This window comes from Phocoena sinus, chromosome 9 (genome assembly GCF_008692025.1).
Source record: "Phocoena sinus isolate mPhoSin1 chromosome 9, mPhoSin1.pri, whole genome shotgun sequence".
NCBI classification, from domain to species: Eukaryota; Metazoa; Chordata; class Mammalia; order Artiodactyla; family Phocoenidae; genus Phocoena; species Phocoena sinus.
This window is the reverse complement of record NC_045771.1, coordinates 69,933,127-69,952,314: the sequence shown is the minus strand read 5'-3', so window position 1 is coordinate 69,952,314 and position 19,188 is coordinate 69,933,127. Positions and strand designations below refer to the sequence as shown.

The following is a 19,188-nucleotide window of genomic DNA, read 5'->3' as shown; positions in this document are numbered from 1 at the left end:
GGATTACCTCTTTCAGTTTGTCTGTTAACTTTTAAAAATGGAATCTTTCTGTGGTCCATGAAAGTCTCTTTACATACTGTAGTTGATCTGCTTAATTTACGTTTTCTTCTTTGGTGGTTGTGGTTATGGTTTGGTTGTGGTGTGGTTGTAGTTGTAAGAACATGTTCCACGGAAGAAGCCCTTTGCTGGAGGCATTGCGGAGTCTTTCGAGATTGGATCCCCTTTGGTCTGCATCTCCTAGGCAGTCAGGTAAAGCCGACAGCGTCGTGGAGCAGTGAAGGGAAGTGCCATCTCTCTATACCTGTGGTCTTAGGGTCAACAAACCACGAGATATTTTGTCCTCTGTTGAGACACAGCGGGAAGCCGGTCCACTCTTGAGTTCTCCTTGAACTCTCAGGCAGGCTGAGCCCTTGGCCAACCTCAAGGGTCCACCTGGCCCACAATGCAATCCCCCCACAGGTCACCTGTTGTTGGCAGGATCGAGCAGATGCTCCCTGGACTGTGTACAAGTGGGCAGGGGACACAAGGGCCACCCAGAGTGGACCCCTCTCTGGGAGCCCCGGCGTCTGGGCCGGCTCCCCAGGACTCTCCGCCGCTGGTCCCTCAGCCCTCATCAGGCAGAGCGGAGGAAGAAGTCTGTCCTCCGGAGATTCTGGAAGAGCCTGCACCTGCAAATGTGCCCTGCAGGCACAGCCTGCTTGCCCAGAGTGGCCACTTTCTTGCTCCAGAGAAGTAGTGGAGAGGGAGCCAGGGAGGGGGAGGCAGCAGAAAAACACAGGCCACCAGCTTCGCCAGGGAAGGTTTTGCTTTCCTAGAACGATTTTTACCTCTGGAGATGGCTTAGAGAAGTGGCACAGGGATCTAGGAGGAGCCGTAATGTGGATTCCAAGCTGACGGGGGCAAAAGCTTTTTCTCTAATTCATTTCACAAAGAGGCCAAGTTTTTCTCAAATTCAAGGGGGGAAGAGATTAGCTTAACAATATGAACAGTAATTATTATGATAATAACTTTATACAGAATAAATTTAAATTCTGTGTAAAGAAAGCCAGATGTGATTAGGGAAGAATGAATATCATTTGTGTAGGGGTGGAAGAAGAGACATTTAAATTACAAGCAACTTTTATTAAACATTTAGGGTCAATTTTAAGTTGAACGTTGCTTTTTTGTTGTTGTTATCCACATAATCTTCTCATGTATTGTGAATTCTGTGTCTTTAAAAGGAGATTATTTCTTGGGCTTCCCTGGGGGCGCAGTGGTTGAGAGTCTGCCTGCCGATGCAGGGGACTAGGGTTGGTGCCCCGATCCGGGAAGATCCCACATGCCGCGGAGCGCCTGGGCCCGTGAGCCATGGCCGCTGAGCCTGCGCGTCCGGACCCTGTGCTCTGCAACGGGAGAGGCCACGGCAGTGAGAGGCCCGTGTACCGCAAAAAAAAAAAAAAAGATTATTTCTTGATCACAAAGCATGCTTATAGATGTTCCCCAGAACATTTTACCTCTCCTCCTCCCCCTGTACTCTACTTTCCTACAAATTGAAGATGTTGATGCATGTTTACTTCAGAAAACAGAGTAACATAATAAAAAAATGGAAAATGTCTTATTTTGAATAATGAAATTATATATTTCCTATTTTTCTATTAAAAGGTCAACATGATTGTGTGACTATAATCAACAATTTCTTTCCTCGAGAGAAACTGGATTATTACACTAAACCACAGGGACTGGATAAAGAGCCGAGGCTGCCCCCGAAGTTGGCAAGCCCCCTGCACAAAATTATCACCACAACAAATCTGCATCCTGTCAAGGTACTGTAACGTCTACTGTATTTGCTTTCTATTCAAATATTGCTTCAGAATTTAAACGGCTCTTAGTACATAGGATCATAATTGTCTTGGGCTGCTTTTTGCTGATGTAAAGCTTGTGATAGACTCTCTTGTTCACTTGATACAGTGAAGGAGTGCTGTCGTTTGAAACCTAGAAGAGAGTGAGGGACACAGCCTAGAGCAAGAGGAAAAGCTAGGCAGAGAGATGGGTTCAGCCGAAGCCTAGCTTCCACCCCATCTCACAGTGAGCTCCGGATCATTAATGGCTCCAGAGAGGCAAGGGAGCCAGGCTTTCATATGTCAGTCTGTAATTGGCTGAGGTCTGTCCCCAGAGGGAAAGGACAGCTTCCCAGATAGTGACAAGTGAGGTGGCTGTCTTTGGATGAAGAAAGTTCCCTGAGGAAGGAGGCAGCTCGAAGCCCACAGCAGCCAACAATCCAGCAGCAGGGACCTGGTACACAGGCCTGGTAAAGAGAATCTGGGTGGGGAACCAACAGCATCTACTACGCTAATTATCCTTCCAGGAAATGTTCTGAAATGTAACAATGAACACACTTTTTTTTTTCATGCAAGTAGGTATTTGATGCATTTAAGTGATACACTTCTAGTAAATAGTCAAATCACACAGATTTTCAAACTCAGTAGACCAACCCGGAAGTTCAAATGGCTTAACTGGGAAACTTCAAGGGCTATTGTGAACTATTTCCACTGCTATTTTCTTCATGTTTTATATATGACCTTTGTGTTTATTTATAAACTGATTGTTTTTTTTAAATTGATCCAAATTAATATTATTTTTTCAGTGAGTCATCACATAAAACTCCATGTGTGCAACAATGATGCTGTCCTTTTTCAAACTTCAATGTCTACCATATGTCTTCATTCATAATGTATAGATTTGATAGTAATTCAGAGCTGTTTGGTGAGCAAGACAGTATGTTGGGTCAAAAATTGAAGTTTTCCCTTAATACAAAGTGTTAATGTAGTGAAATAGACTTCCTTTGTCTGTTACAGAAGAATCTGGAATATACTTATTGTCATTAAAGTAAGTGGACAACTCTCATAAAGTAACTCTTTTGAAAACTAACACTCAAGTTCCAAATTGTGTATAATCTTATTACTTTATTGCTACATCCCTTTGCATATGGTCTTTGAAGCTCGAGGAACAAACAAATCAAAAAATACCTTTCATGTGGTCCTTCACCCAAATTAATTTTCTGGACCATCTAGAGAGATGACAGACTAGCAGATCCTTTCTCATACAACAGACAAGTGGTATCTATTCTGTTTTTATTTTTCAAAACTCAAATGTTTTACTTAACATTCTGAAAGAACCGCTAGAGGCAACACTTATGACCCTAATCGGGCAAAAAGGAAATTCAGTCATGAATCAGGTGTTTGTGTTTCTAGTGGAGATTTTATAGGACTTAGAATTTAACCTCTAAAAAATATTTAGCCTCTTCTGTTTCAGTCTTTCTTTCCCTCCCAACACACACAGGAAAGACAGAACTCCTGTAAACAGTGACTCCCTCTCCGTGGCACTTCTTCTATTAGAAGTGGAGCAAGCTGGAGTGGGAAGACAGGATTTTTCCCAGGGATACAGTATTTCTCAATGTAGAGAACGTGTGTGGTTTTACAAGGCCCTTGTCATTCCCCCTCTAGCCTAAGCATTACAGAATATTCTGGGTATGATTGATTTGAAGAAGTTTCCTGTATGTATCTGATTCACTGTGTCTTATATCTGTGTCCACCCTTTGAGATTGCAGTAATCTCAATTATTGTGATAATTGAGTCTATGGAGTAATTTTTGATGTTTGCACAGAACCTAGTTTCTCAGGGTTAAATATCCTAAGAATTACTGTACCTCCAATTACCTTTAAAGGCACATATTTTGAGTAAATTTGATTAGGGGTATATTTATACAGACAAATTGTAAAGGTATATAAACTAAAATAGCCTACATTGTATTTTTTAGAGCACTTGGTCTTATAAGAGAGACTATTCTATGATTATAGTACCTTCCTTCAGACCACACCTTGCTTTTTGTATGTATAAATAGTCTATTCACTTGAAAACCTTTCTTTTATCCATACTTTAGATAAAAGCTGCCCAGTTGCTTTTGTGGTGGCCCGTTTTCATTGCTTTACCCCTTTTCAAGCTGGCACAGGTCTTCATAGGGCTTATTATAAAAAAGTAACTAATAGCCACTCTACCAAATCAAAGACCTTTTAAAATAAGCACAGCACAACACTCGATCCAACAGTGCACCTTTTTGCTGCATTGTACCTAACACAGATACATTTGCATGGAGGTTAAGTGGCTGCTATAGCAATAAGGATGTTTGCTTTCAACAGGGACTTGGGGAATTGTGCTAATCCCCAGAATACAGAGATTATAATGGAGAAAAACAGAGTCACAGGAAAAATGACAATAGAGTTTAGCAGAGTCTGTAAGTGATTAGGAAACAGATGTGTGCAAGTGATCCTATCTTTTGATTAACATGATTTTTAAGCCCAGAATTTATTTATTCCTCTTCAGTAATTAATGATTCCCTTTATAATAAATATATTATTTTATAATGCTGCAGAGATTAAAGGAAGGAAAGTAATTCAAATATTATTATTTTGTGTGCAGCTATGTAAATGCTTCAGTGAGCTCACTGTTGAGCTGTGGGTATATATCATTTTTTATTGTGTGTACTGCTGTATATTATAAAATAATGTCTTAAACAAAAAAAAAATCAATCATTAATCTGGGTTCTATTTGGGATTTTTTAAAGAATTCTTACATGTAAGTTTAGATCCTATCCTTTGATTACAAATGCTGTATACAAAATATTGAGCAAACAGCTTCAATTGATTGCAGTTGACAGCAGAAATATAAACAGGTAATTAATGATATATATTACGGTAGGGAAAGTTTTCAGCAAACTTTTTGTTACCAATAAGGATTCTGATTATACTTATTTCATGAAGTCTAATAATTTGTTATTGAGTGCTATATTTTAAGTAAAATACTAGGTTATATATCAATTTAGTAGTGTCAAAAATAAGTAAAAAATCTTAATTTAACAAGAACATTTAATATATGTTAAATTTTCAAGTAGGAAGCTCAGCATGGGTTTTACTTAAGTTAACAAATTATCTTCATGTCTAAAGAAAAGGATCTAATTCATGAAATCTGCCACCTGTTGTTTCCTAAGATTACCTGGGACAGGTATTTAGCTGTAACACGTAAGTTAACAAATACTGAATGAACTTCTGCTCTGAGAATACAACTGTGCCTATGTTACACACGTTTACATTACTGTATCTCACTATGGATTTTTACAGCTGTCCTATGAAAGCCTACCACAACCAATAAAGAAAAAATAAATACTCCTTATTACACTAAATTTGGGCTTAATCTGGGCATATATGGGAAGTGTGGGACTCATAATGCATCAGATTGGATAACTCTCTTAGAATCCCTTTTTAAAGCTATTTTTGCTTTCCGCTTTGACCTATTCGCATTGGTGATTAGAAGCATATTAGGAAAATTTCCAAAGAGAAATGTAGTCAATCAGTAAGTAATACACCTTTTATTTTTAGACTTCTTGTCAGTAAAATTCTTCATTTCCTTATAATTAACAAGAATGAATGAGAATTGTGGTTTTCCTAGCCATGAAATCCTAACAGTAATGTTAACTAAAAGTAGTGATTGCTCTGTTAGTTGATTCTATATATAAAAGGTGTACAAATATGCCATGCTTATCTTTAGTGAAAGTGCTTTTAACAGAGATGGTGAAACCATGATTCCTACTGGCCAACTAACACCCTAGTTTAGCTGGATGGCAAATCACTCGATAACTGATACACAGAATTCAAGAGATTCCATAATGTCAGGGTCCTTCTGTATTAGTTTTACAACTTGATCAGTGGCAATTTGCATTCTAATTTAAATTAACACAGTAAATATGTGACCATAAGAAAGACTTTATTTGGTAATCAAAACTGACTACCTAATTTGCACATGGAAAATCTCTCAATGAATTTCTAAGCTCACTGGGATTTCTTCTAGATTGTGATGCTTATAAATGAGAATCCTCTGCTGGCAGAAGCAGCAGCTCTGAATAAATGCTACAAGGTGATGGATTTGATTTGTGAGAAATGTATGAAGCAAAGAGACATGAATGAAGTACTGGCTATGAAAATGCATTACATCAGCTGTATCTTTCAGAAATGTATTAACTTCTTAAAAGACGGAGAGAATAAATTGGACACTCTGATCAAAAGGTACTGTTTTTTCCCATGTCAATGTATAAAGTACACTCAAATGAATAATGTTCCATTATATGAGATCTCATTATGGATTTAAAAATTAAACATTTTAGCAGCAGATGTTAATGTTGAGATCACATTTCATCTGTAAGAAACAAGGGGCACTCATAACTAAATTGATTATTCCATTCTATACTCTTTACAACAGTGCTTTTGTTATCCCCGATTATAGGTGAGAAATCTGAAGTTTGGAGATGTTAAATATCATGTGTAAAATCATACAGCTAGAAAGCAGCCCAAGTCCAAATTTGAGGATAGGAGTGCTTATGCCATAATTGCTGCTCTGGATTCACAGCGGCGCTCAATGTATCTCTGTTTCTGTACCTGGGAGAGCTGTGTGTTACCCTTGTTCTCTGACCCCTGGGGGTCAAATTCTCCGATAGTTTTACTAAGAAAAGAGAACTAAGTCAGAAGGGTGTGACTCAATGAGAGTTTTCATTCTTTGTACAAATAACTGACATGGTAATAAGTAACTAGCTAATCTGATAACAGTGTTTAGTATGTTTTATGTCAGGGGTTACTTTTATAAATACATCTCTGAGCCCCTAAACCTGATAAGGCCTAGCCTAATGTGCAGGTAGAGTAGCAATCTGAATTGAGTCTATCCTCATGATGTGAAGACCCAATGAAAATCTTACGCAGCAAAGAAGAAACTACTCAAAGTTCATGGGTTCAGCTGGGAGGAAATGCTTAGTAATTCAACTCCTTTAAAAAGTAACTCTAGTTACTTTTTAAAAAATATCTTTCAGCTTGTTAAAAGGCCGACCTTCTGATGGCTTTCCAATATATCAAGAAAAGATCATTAGAGAAAGTATCAGAAAATTTCCTTACTGTGAAGCTACACTCCTCCAGCAGCTGGTGCGAAGCATTGCTCCTGTTGAAATTGTAAGGCTCTTTGCAACTAAGTTAACTCTATCAGTAAGACCTAATCACCGTATTTTGTACAATTAAAGTCATGTTCTCTTTAGCATTACTTATTTATTTAATAAAGACTTAATTCTTTATTATCTTAGAAAAATTTCAGAAGTGAACATGGAGATAGGTTTGCCTGTTAACACTGTTTCTGTTTATCCATTTCCCCTCTCTCAATCCTCTTCTTCCATTTATATGGTTCATGGTTTAATAAACAGTATATCCTTATGTCAGAATATAGATAGTTACAGTGGATACGTACATTTTTAATGCCTCTGTGAAACCTTAACGGTGGGTACACATCCACTATGTAATACAGATCCACACTCGTTCAGGTGTAGTGTGTGAAAAACCAGTACAAAATCCCATACTAGATGAAAGTAAGAATTGAATGTCTGCGTTGATGGTTTCCTGTCAGGGGATGTGAGAGGATAAGTCATGAGAAGGCTCATTGTGTGTCCTGCTAAACAATCTCAAAGGATGTCCCAGCTTCTTATGTTCTACCTTAATACCTCTGATTTTATAAATTTTCCATACGTTAAAAAAAAATCTATTTATACTTGCCAGTTATGGGAAGTAAATTTTAACTTTATTATCTATCCTTTAAATTATTTACTGCCCTTTTGTCATATATTTATTTAAGTAGTATGAAAGACACTCCCTGCCTTCCCTATTTTGAATAACTTTCAGTTTACCTTATCTACACCAGTTATGCTTTATGCATTTCAACCAAATCCTTTATCAGCCTTTGTCTACTAGGCAAGAAACTGATCCTGACACTATTCCCATGCCTGGTTTCCTCCCTCCATCTGGCAATGTTGGTTCTTCTCTGCCTTCTCTAGGCTGTTATATCATTCTCAGTCTGAAAAATCAGGACTAAAAATGGGTTCCAGGTGTTCCTTTATACATTGACTTAACCGACTCAGAACCATGGAAGAAGAAAGACCTAAGCAGACAAGATGATCTCATGAAGTTCATGCACTGATTTATTCCTGAGAGCTCTCCATGATTTCACATAGAGATTCTTTCCCCTTGCTCTTTAATATGCTTGGCTATTTGGTGTTTAAGCTTTTGGAAGATTAAAGTTAGCAAATTATGAGGGTGGTGTATCAATTATGAATGTGTTTTGACTGTGCATATCAAACTCCAGCCAACTATGAATTAAATAGATAAGGGTTTATTTATTCTCATATGCTCAGAAGCCCAAAGGTAGGCAGACCAGATCTGGTACAGTAGCTCAGAAGTGGACTGGGGACCCAAACACTTTCCTATTTTTCCACCCGATATTCTTTAGCCATACGGATTATCATACACATGCTTATGACCTCAGAGTTGCAAGGCATCTCATGCTCTTCCTCCAAGCTCACATTCCTGTCCTAGGCAGACAAGCAAAGGAAATTGGTCTGTAGCTGGAAAACATAAGCTCTCCCTGAAACGCATGCTGACCTGTGCTCTTAGTGGCACAGGTGGAAGTGAGTATTTTGGAGAAATGGGTATTCTGGGGAAAGGCTTTTGGCTGGTCTAAACACTGCTGCTCTGACAAAATTATGTTTCTGTTAGTAAGGAGTTGGGGGAATGGCTATCAGAGAAGCAATTAACAGTGGCTGCTGTGGGATATTTCCAGCACTAACAAGTGTAGCTGACATTGTACCTTCAAGGGAGAAAACAGAAAAACTAAAAATAGCAGCCTGGAGTATTTTTTAAAAAGACAGAGCAGGTCAGTGTAAGGCTCAACAATCCATTTTAACCCTGTATCATAAAATAATGTAGTTAGAGTGTATGGTGTGTGATTGATATTTATCCTAGTGATCTGAGCCATCAATAAAAAGATAGTATTTATTTAATGCAATTTAGAAAAATTTCTCTCTTTAAACATTTTTGTTCTTTAAGAGTTACATATTCTGCTCTCCGGAAAACTTTATTTATCTGCAATGCTTGTGGTTGTGAGTGTCCCAGATAGCCACTGTTTACTGCCTAATGGCTTCCGGTATCCTGCAAGTTCAAAAGCCTCTGAAGCAGTGTTAAGCTTGTCCCGTGACATGGTGGTTCTCATGGCTGGCTGCCACGAGGGCCCCCTATAGTACTTTCTGACAGTGCTGATGCCTGGGCCTTCACGGAGGGGTTTTGATTCCCTCTGCCTACTGTGGAACTCTGGCTTCCACCTGTGACAGAATTCAGCAGGAAGTGTGAGGCATGGCTACACTTAAGAAATGCTGCTCCAGCATTGTAACAGATGATAACTGTTAAAGATATTTTGCTTTCTCAATTGACAGTGTGTATTTCAACATCTGGAAGGCTAGCTAATGTCTCTGATTTTATAGGATACATTGAATAAAGCATCCTGTTCGTTTTTAGGCTGAATATCTTCTATAGGTAGAGCTCTGGTGCCTAAACAGATTCTTATTTAACAAAGTAGATGACAAGATTTTGCACAGCAAGAAAGAATTCTTGTCATTCAACTGTGACAAGAAAGATTTCATGTGGTTACTCTACTGTACCGTCAATTTTTTTCTGAAGCAATAGTTCACATTAACAGCCATACTTCTAGCAAAAAATCCTTTAGTTTTACCTCCGGTTACATCTGTGAGAATGTCATTGCTTTCTGACTCCCACAAAAGTCCTATTGTGGGGGAGATTTTGAACATGCCTCAGTCACTTTTACAAAAAAAAAAAAAAGTAATTGTTGTAAAATCTGTTGAATATATCATACTCTGTGGGCCAGACTGTTGTCTGATCAAATACTCTACTTTTAAGGCAGAATAATTTTATAGATTAATAAGTGTTCATTGTAACATTTAAGTACCAGTAATTCTCAGACTTTTAGTATGTTTCAGAATTACCTGTAATAATGCAGGTACATGGACCACATCCTTAGCGATTCTAATTTAGAAAGTATAGATCAATCTGAATTTTTAACAAGTTCTCTTCTGAGCACAACTGCCATAGACATTCATTCCTTATGAAATTATTAACTTATATCTAGTATCTGAGGTTTTATTTCACTATTTTTTTCTCACTGTTATACTATCTTCATTCCAAAAGAGAATTCTCAGCCCTTGAATGTGAAAGGAAACTCAGTCATCATTTGTTTTCAGGAGGAGTAAGGCGGTTTTCAAAATGAGTACTGTGTAAAACAATGTTCCACGGTGGTATTTGTAAAGCTCTGTTGTGTACAATTGATAAGATAATATTAAAACAAATAAACTTAGGAAGAAAAGGCAAATGCAAATGAAAATTTAAATTATGAAAATTGGCAAAACTTTAGTTGGGAATAAAGAAGCAAATTGGAAAAACTCAGAAACAAGAACTGTTTTGAGTAGGTAAGACAGCTCGATACCCTATAATTGGTAGGTAAGACAGCTCCATACCCTCTAAATAGGTCTTAATAGTATTATGCTAGGCTGATAAACATTCAAATAGGTCTTAATAGCATTATCCCAGGCAGATAAATATTTGCCCTTATAATTTCCCATGTAAAAAAATTTCATAAATCCTCTTTAGCAAGCCATTCTGATTTTCAGTAGCCATATGATAATTTTCATATTTTTGGTCTTTCTTAATACCCTAATGCAATCACATCTATGTCTTTTTAATTTTAAGAGTTTGGAAAATTTCAGTAATAAAGGTGATAATTTTTAACTATTAGAATTGCAGACCAGCATCAAGTAAATAGTTTAAAGTCTTTAAAACACTTAAATTGCACTAAACATTTAAGAATTAAGATAAACATTTGTGATGTGCCCTATAAATTGTCCCTCAGAATATGTATATTGTCTTAATTCTCAGAAGGAAATTCCACTCTGAGCTCATTGTCATATATCTGAAATCTTTGTGTGCTTACTGAATAATCCTAATTGAAAAAATACTTTTATTCTAGAATAAGGCCAGTTTTTTTCTCTCTGAATATTTGGATACATGACTTACCTGCCATGTACTTTGTATAGAAAAAGGCGTACTCAGAAAGGCATCTATCATTTTGTCATAGTCTGTGCAGTCTCTCACCTTAATAATTTTGTCTCTTGTTCTTGACATGTCTTCTCTGTAGTCTTTCAATGGTGATTTCAGAGGTTTTTTTCCTCCTCTTCTAACCCACTGTAGGGTTCTGATCCCACTGCATTCTCGGTACTTACCCAAGCCATCACTGGTCAGGTGGGTTTCGTGGATGTTGAATTTTGCACCACCTGTGGAGAAAAAGGAGCAAGTAAAAGATGCTCAGTGTGCAAAATGGTAAGAATGAAGTTCTTTTCAGTTCATTGACATCTGGTTTAGATTTCATCCAAATTGATAATTCAGTTTTAATATTCTGTAAATATAATAGTTGATGTCTGTTTTCTAATAAATTCTAATCCATTAGATATAAAGTATTGCATCTAATATTTTAAAATAGTTTTGGAAGAGAACTAGAGGATAAATGTAGTTCTGTGCCCTCTCTACCTTCTGTCAAACTCCCAGGCTGCCCAACTTCTATGCTGACTATCCTCAAAAAGGAAAGAATATGAATGAATGAATCAATATAAGAAAACAAGAGAAAAATTATACATAGGGGACTGAGACTGGTGCAGATATGAGAACCTACAATGGAACAGTTCTAAATATGCAGTCTTAAATCTTCTGATGTTGACTTTAACTACAATCTCTTCATCAACTCTTCCTTGTAAAACTACAACTCCCTTCTGACTGTCACCAATCTTTCTTTAAGCTTTCTGGATTACTACCCACTTTTGTCAGAATTATCTTTATAAAGGGCATATCTGAATGGGTTCTTCTTCTCACATACAAGTGTCACCCACATGCATGCGTCTATACATTCACTTTACCCTATAGATTATGTTAACTTCCTCTTGTTTTTTAAGGTTGAAATTCTTCAGCATATTCTTCTGTAACTTGTCATATTCTGCTATAACCTACTTCTCCAGTTTCATTTCCTTTAATTACTTACTTCTCTGAGCCTCAGTTTCCTTATGTGTGAAATCGGGCTAGAGTTGTGAGAATTAAATGTGACCATCTATATTGATTAACTATTGCCACATGTAAAAACACTCTAAAATATTTTACTTAAAACAACAATCATTTATTTTTTTCTCTCATGTCTGGGGTTGGCTGGGGCACTTGTGTTCCATGTGTTTCTCATCCTCCTTGGACCAGCAGGAGGTCCTTTAAAATAAAGCATAGAAAAGTTAACGTTTTTACAGCACAGTACTTGGTTGAATGTCATAATTGAAAAATTATGCGATTACACCTCTTGAAAATAAACGTACAATTGCCTTCAGGTAATATATTGCGATCAAACCTGCCAGAAAACACATTGGTTTGCACATAAGAAAATCTGTAAGAGTCTCAAGGACATTTATGAGAAGCAACAGTTGGAGGCTGCCAAAGAAAAGAGTGAAGAGGAGAAGCGTAAGTGTATAAAAACCAAGATCATACTGTTGGTCAGTGGGGAAAGGAAGGATCAATGATATTAACACAGGACACACAGGAACTGAGTCTTCTCAGGGGACCAAGGAAGCTTGGGGTTAACCAACATAAGGATCACGCTTAAATGTATCCCTGTTTTGAGTCCCTGGAATAATGTACAAGACTGTAGTCAGCCTAGCCATCACTAGAAAATGAAAGACATAAAATTCTGAGGATGGGACTTCCCTGGTGGCGCGGTGGTTAGGAATCTGCCTGCCAGTGCAGGGGACACATGTTCGTACCCTGGTCCGGGAAGATCCCACATGCCGCGGAGCAACTAAGCCCGTGGGCCACAACTACTGAGCCTGTGCTCTAGAGCCCACGAGCCACAACTACTGAGCCCGTGTGCCACAACTACTGAGCCCGCGCGCCTACAGCCTGTGCTCCACAAGAAGAGAAGCCACTGCAATGAGAAGCCCTCACACTGCAACGAAGAGTAGCCCCCACTCACCACAACTAGAGAAAGCCCGCACACAGCAACAATGACCCAATGCAGCCCAAAATAAATTAATTTAATTTAATTTAAAAAAAAAGATTCTAAGGAATATCATTTATTCCACATTCTACGTTATGACTTATGAGACTGCCCTGGAACCATGCACTCTTAACGAGTTGTTACTTATATTTTGCTCACAAAGGATTTTAAGGTCTTTGAATATGAAAATAATTAAATTTCCCCTAATGGCTACCCAAAAATTTTAAGGTCGGAAGCCTTTAAATTTCTTAACTATGAAACTTCAGGTGAAATTACAGAGTAAATCTATAAATTACAAATTAACTTGAACAAATTAAATTTCTACAAGTGTGAGGGCAGTGAGTTCCATATTATTTTTCCTCTCCCTCCCTCCTGAAGTATATGACTCATTTTCATCAGGAACAGTGAGTTGCTTGAGCAATGATTCATATATTGGAGAAGAGAACCGCCCACACTACCCAGAGGATATATAGCACATTCTGGGGAGTGATAGTTTGAAAACACTGCCCAGGTGATTCTAACACTAAGCACGTCCATCTCCACCCCTCAAGGGACTGTGTCCACTTTACCACCTGGTGGAGAAACACTACTAGTGGGAATGGATGATCGGTACAAAGCTGAATTCATACAAAATTAAATTTTTAGAAATAAATTGTTAAGAGAATAGTCAGACTTTCTGACTGCTGTGCGTTCTCCTGTTTTCTGAACCAAACTTGTATATCCTTTATGTTGACAGGTACTAGAGAAGCCATATGGGAGGACAGTCAGTAGAATGGGAACTCCTGGTTGTTAGACATCAGCCCGTATCACACACCATTCTACACCTTTATTCTCCACAAATGTAGGATAGGCTTTATTATGCCCCACTTTATGGATAAGGAAACAGCCTTGTACAGGCAGTTACCTAACCAAGCACGTCAAGCTAACTCATGGCAAAACTGTATTCGAATGTGGATTTTGCCAGTCAGCAATCCTGATTTCAAGGCCTGAGTTCAAATGCCAGTTCTGTTCTTTTCCTAGTGGTGCAACTATGAGCAAGTTAACAAACCCCTCTCTTCTCAGTTTCTCTATTTGTGAAAAATGATAATAGAGATAATACTTGGCCTCATGGTTGTTATGAGGATTAAATGATTGAATACACGTAAAGTACTTAGAAGAGTGTCCAGCACACGGTAGGAACAAAATGACTCACTTTTTTTCTTTTTATCAGATGGCAAACTTAATGTCAATTCTAACTGTGTTAATGAAGAGCAGCCAGAGGCTGAAACAGGAATCTCCCAGGACGACTGCAATCCTAAAGAGTCTGTGGAAGGGGAGAGAGAATCTCTTCAGAGTGATGCTGGGCTGGAATGCTTACAGGATGCTCCTGTAGGTCCACAGCAGTCCGAGGAGTAAGAGCCGGAGCAAGTGCCAGTGTGGACAGTCCTCACCCTGGCAGGCAGCTGGAAAACTCACGAGACTGTGTCCTCCTTGCCTCCACACCTGCATGGCACTGTGGCAGGATTCCACTTTTCATAGAATACGTGCTCTCCAGCAAAGCTCTGTCTACCAAGCCCTAATTTCCTACTGATTCTGTTCAATAATTGGTCACATATTCCTAGGGAGAAAAATTTTTTTCCAAAATATAGGAGAAACATTTCTATTCCCTTTCTGAGGCAGGCCTCCCAGCAGTTGTTCTCAAAGGAAAATAAATCCCCTTTTAAAGAAGAAATATAGGTTTTAGGGAACAAAGAGGCAAGCAGAACAGTTGTAGGAGAGAGGAGATTTTCAGGAAAGAAAAATTTTATAGCCATAGAGATGGGTAGTTAAAAGAATCATAACTTATATGTAAGTAAAATGCATATAAATAGCATTTACAATAGTGAAGTTCTACTTATTAAGGTGCAATGAAGATATGGGGATATATGTATATGTAGAGCTGATTCACTTTGTTATAAAGCAGAAACTAACACATCATCGTAAAGCAATTATACTCCAATAAAGATGTTAAAAAAAAAAAGATGCAATGAAATGAAGAAAAGCTACATGTTAAAGGATCTTTGCCATAGTTCAGCTAATTGTAGTTTTTCTATAGAATTTATCCTGAGCAGCCTGAACTTTACATAGTTCCTGCAGTGGTGTTTTATCTACAGTCTTTGTACCTTCAGAAATGTCAAATCCCCCAGGAGGAACTAAGGCATAGCCACAGTTATCTCAGCATGTGCATTTAAAAAGATGTCTGACGAAACTGTCAATTAAACAAAGGCTAAACATACTGTGTCCACAATTATAAAACTAACTCATGTGCCATTTTCCACTTGAAAGGCTTTTACCTTCCTGTAAGCTTTTCATGTGGCTCTTCCTGTCCACAAACTGATTTGTAACTGTCACTTATAGACTGTCCTGGCATCAGTTTTTAGTGTCTGAGCATTTAAATAAAGCTAGAGTATGAGATCTGAAGATAGTGCTGTGTTTCAAAGTTTCTTGTGTTGATTTGTAAAATAAATTGTGCCTACTGATATAGCCACCTCACATCCTGTTTCATAGTGTTTTGCTGTCGAGGGTGGCAAATATTAAAGAAATACTAGAGAACTTAAAACATTTTAGGAAACTTAGCAAATACTGGAGAACACAGTATAATTATTTTAATATTCACAATTACAAATCAAAATGACTAGAATTCTCACCTCACTTCACTGATTAGATTTTTCTGTCTTGCTGCTTTTCCTCTTCCTTACACTCAGTTACTTTTCTCCCAGTGCCAGCACATACATCTTCTGCACACTCTGTACCATGCTGCTCTAGGAAGACTTCATGTGAGTAAATCACAGTTAAGTGTTAAGTGGGTAGGAATTCTACAGGCAGATTTTACCTGAACTTGTCAATCATGACGAGCCTCCCTTCACTCATCAAGGTACCTAAATCTACACACTGATAAACATTTATCTTTGACCAGAAAAATAGTCCTCCCAGGCCTTCCTCTTCCACAAGTATGTTTTTTAACCTGAGTTCCCTGATTCTAATTATTTTCTGGGTGTGTGGTATTATCATGGTCCCTGTCTTTGGATAGCATGGAAGGTTATGAAACAGCAGAAGGGAATAGGAAAGTCAAGAGATGAGGCAACGTAGAGGTAATTTTCCCTTCATTGAAATGAATGCTAATATGAATCAGAACTCTAACACAGCTACAACTGGCATTAATAGTAACTTTCCAATTGGACAAAGAGAACTTTAGATATAAGCCATGTCAATATCAAAATTTCCATGGATGTATTTCAAGAAAGGGGTGGTCAGAAGAGGGGTTTAAGAGAAATGAGGTTGGTTCTCATTATACTCCCTTTTTCATAAATAACCAAAAATAGATGTTTCCATTGTAACACCATCAAAACAGGTGTTACCCGTTTTTTTGTTTTTCAATATGCCATCAAGAAACTTTTCTCAAACAAAAATAGACCTAAAGGATAAGAATAGCCTTACTATTCCAATATGTCTTATACTTAGAGCAGATGTAATAGAATATTAAATTAGCCAGTGTGTTTATTAGGAAATTGGATTCTGCTTTTTGATCCAATAGGTGGTAATAATAGCTACCACTGAAAGTTACTGTATCCCTGAAGTTATCTTGTTTAATATTCACAACAACCCCATGAAGTAGACTTTATTTTTATCCCCATAACACAGATAAGGAGGTTAAAGTCTAAAGAGGTCTACTAATGTATCCAAAAGTACAGAACTGGAACTCAACAAGGTCTGCAGTTTTGACTACAACATTGTACACTCTTAATATGTTACCATCACTGTAGTTTCTCTGCAGATGTAAGATAATAACAGAGCTCTGAAGACAAGCCATTATTTTACAGGATGTGGTAGATAATCCCTAGGCTCTTAAAAAGATGAGTGATTTTAGTCATCATGATGTATATGAGTTTACTTGAGTTTTAATATTATTGGATATTAAACTTAATAGAAATTCTTAAAGTAGATGTTCTTGCAGTGTTTTTATCTTCTCAGGATCATCTCCCCTGCTTCTGAAGCAAATCAGTCCCCTTCTTGAGCGGGAGGTAGATGTCTTCCAGTTCTCATGGTTTGCAACTAGGCCAATAAGGATACTTTTCAGAAAGTTTACATTCCTGAAGCCAAAGAGGGAGGTTGTTTGTTTGTTTCTCCCTTGGGACAATTATAAATTACGGGGATTCAGTTCCAGAGCTGCTAGAGCTGACATGTAGAGGTACCTGAGAGAATGTAGCCACTGAGCAGACACAGACAAGAGAGGGATAAAAGGAGGGGAAAATGTTGAATCCACTGGGCTCTGCACTGGGTTTATGGGGTTTGGTTACATGAGCAAATTTCTCATCTGGCTTTCTATAAGTCAGAAACAAAGAATCAGTAATACATCTTGTGACAACTAGAAAACAAATGGGATCAAATTTCAAAAGTTAAATATATGTAAATATAACAGGAAAATGAAGGCACATAAATTAAAATTTTTGAGATTTATATGCTCTTAGAAAAAGTACAAAGGCACATCAAGTTTTACGTTAGATTATAGTTATTTTGGTTGGAAAAGAAGCTCAGTACAAGGTGTTTTTGCACCTCTTTACTGATGTTTATTTTGGAAAACCTCGTATTTACTTGAAATTGTATAGAGATTAATGCATCCTTATGTAAATTAAGATGATATTAAAGCATCATTTGCACAGATGAAAAGCAAGATATTAATTTCAGAAAAAGCAGATTTCTTCTCATAATAATTACTTTAGCAGATAAACAGGAGATTCTGCCCCCACCCCCGCCAAAAGGTGGCTCTTAGCCTAGTTTCTATGGCCTTTAAGGACTAAGTTCTAGTTTTATAAATCAATAAAGGCATCTTTTTAAATAGTGATCTTAACTTGTCTAGAATAAATCAGGTAGCTGTGTAATTGATCAATTCAGGGCAATGTAGCTAGCTAGTTCATAAACTCACATAAAACTACTTAATCGCAAGGTGATTCCAAATGGATAAGATTTAAATGTGAAAAAAATTATCAATTCCGGAAGAAACCATGAAAATATTCTTAATGACTTTGGCATGAAGAAGATCTTCCTAAATGTGACACTAAACTCAGAAGCCACAAAAGGAAACAAATTGAACTACATTTAAAAAAAAAAAATCTGAACACTTCTGCTTCTGGGAAGATGGAGTAGACATACTTTTCCTTATTCCTTGTACTAAGTAAAACTAAAAACCCTAAACATTATATATAAAACAATCAGAAGAGGGCAGATTGGCTAGGCCCCTCAGGATCCAGGCAATGACCCTTTGGTTTTTTCTCTGGGCTTTTTTTTTGCCTCATATATAGCAGATTTGAGGCGGAAGAAGCCAGCAACATGGAAGCACCAACAACTACAGACAAAAATAAGCTCCAGTAGACAAATGCCTGCTCTGTGGATTTGGGACTCAAAACTGAAACATCATATCATACCTAAATTTCGAGTCTACACCAGCCTGCCCTACAAATTTTGGACTTGCCAGCCTCCACAATGCCATGAGGCAATTCCTTAAAGTAACTTGCTCTCTATATATGCATGCACCCAATTGATTCTGTTCCTCTGAAGAACCCTAACAGACCAGGTGTCCTAGTTTGAGCTGCTAAAACGAATTACTGTAGATTAGGGTTGTTGAAACAGGAAACATTTATTTCTCACAGTTCTGGAGGCTGGAAGTTCGAGATCTGGGTACCAGCATGGTCAAGTTCTTGGTGAGTGTCCTATTCCTGGTTTACAGAGGGCCACCTTGCTGTGTCCTCAAATGTCAGAAAAGGCAGGCTAGCTCTCTGGCCCCTTAGAAGCGTGCTAATCCCATTCATGAGATTCCACCCTCATGACCTGATTACCTCCCCAAGACCTTACCTCCAAGTACTATTACATTGGGAATTAGATTTCAATGTAAAAATGTTGAGGGGACACAAACATTCGGTCTATGATGGTAGGTATAGTTCCTAAGGGGCACAAATGCTCTTTAACAACGCAGAGGTTAGGACTCTCCTCGATATCCAAGTATAACTTCCCAATCAGTCCTCCATATTGTCAGTTTCACATCTGTGGATTCAACCAGCTGTGGAGCGTGTAGTACAGTGCTACATATTTATTTTTAAAAATCTGCATGTGAGTGGACCCGAGTAGTTCAAACCCAAGTTTGTTCAAGGGTCACCTCTAACAGCCGACATGTATTGAGCACTTTCTTTGA

The 19,188-nt window shown here is 37.9% G+C and overlaps 1 protein-coding gene across 5 annotated transcripts in view; it reads left to right on the top strand.

The window, feature by feature from the left end:
- The window catches only part of ANKMY2 (ankyrin repeat and MYND domain containing 2), a 35,452-nt gene extending 20,030 nt beyond the window's left edge, over positions 1-15,422 (top strand). For all 5 annotated transcript variants that reach the window (XM_032642395.1, XM_032642398.1, XM_032642397.1 and 2 more), the window contains 6 exons: positions 1,642-1,802; positions 5,880-6,094; positions 6,889-7,024; positions 11,150-11,278; positions 12,322-12,451; positions 14,194-15,422. In XM_032642395.1, the coding sequence (XP_032498286.1) occupies positions 1,642-1,802; positions 5,880-6,094; positions 6,889-7,024; positions 11,150-11,278; positions 12,322-12,451; positions 14,194-14,378 (956 nt within the window). In that variant the 3' untranslated portion in view covers positions 14,379-15,422. The remainder of the gene's footprint in view (positions 1-1,641; positions 1,803-5,879; positions 6,095-6,888; positions 7,025-11,149; positions 11,279-12,321; positions 12,452-14,193) is intronic.
- Positions 15,423-19,188: the final 3,766 nt, after the last annotated feature.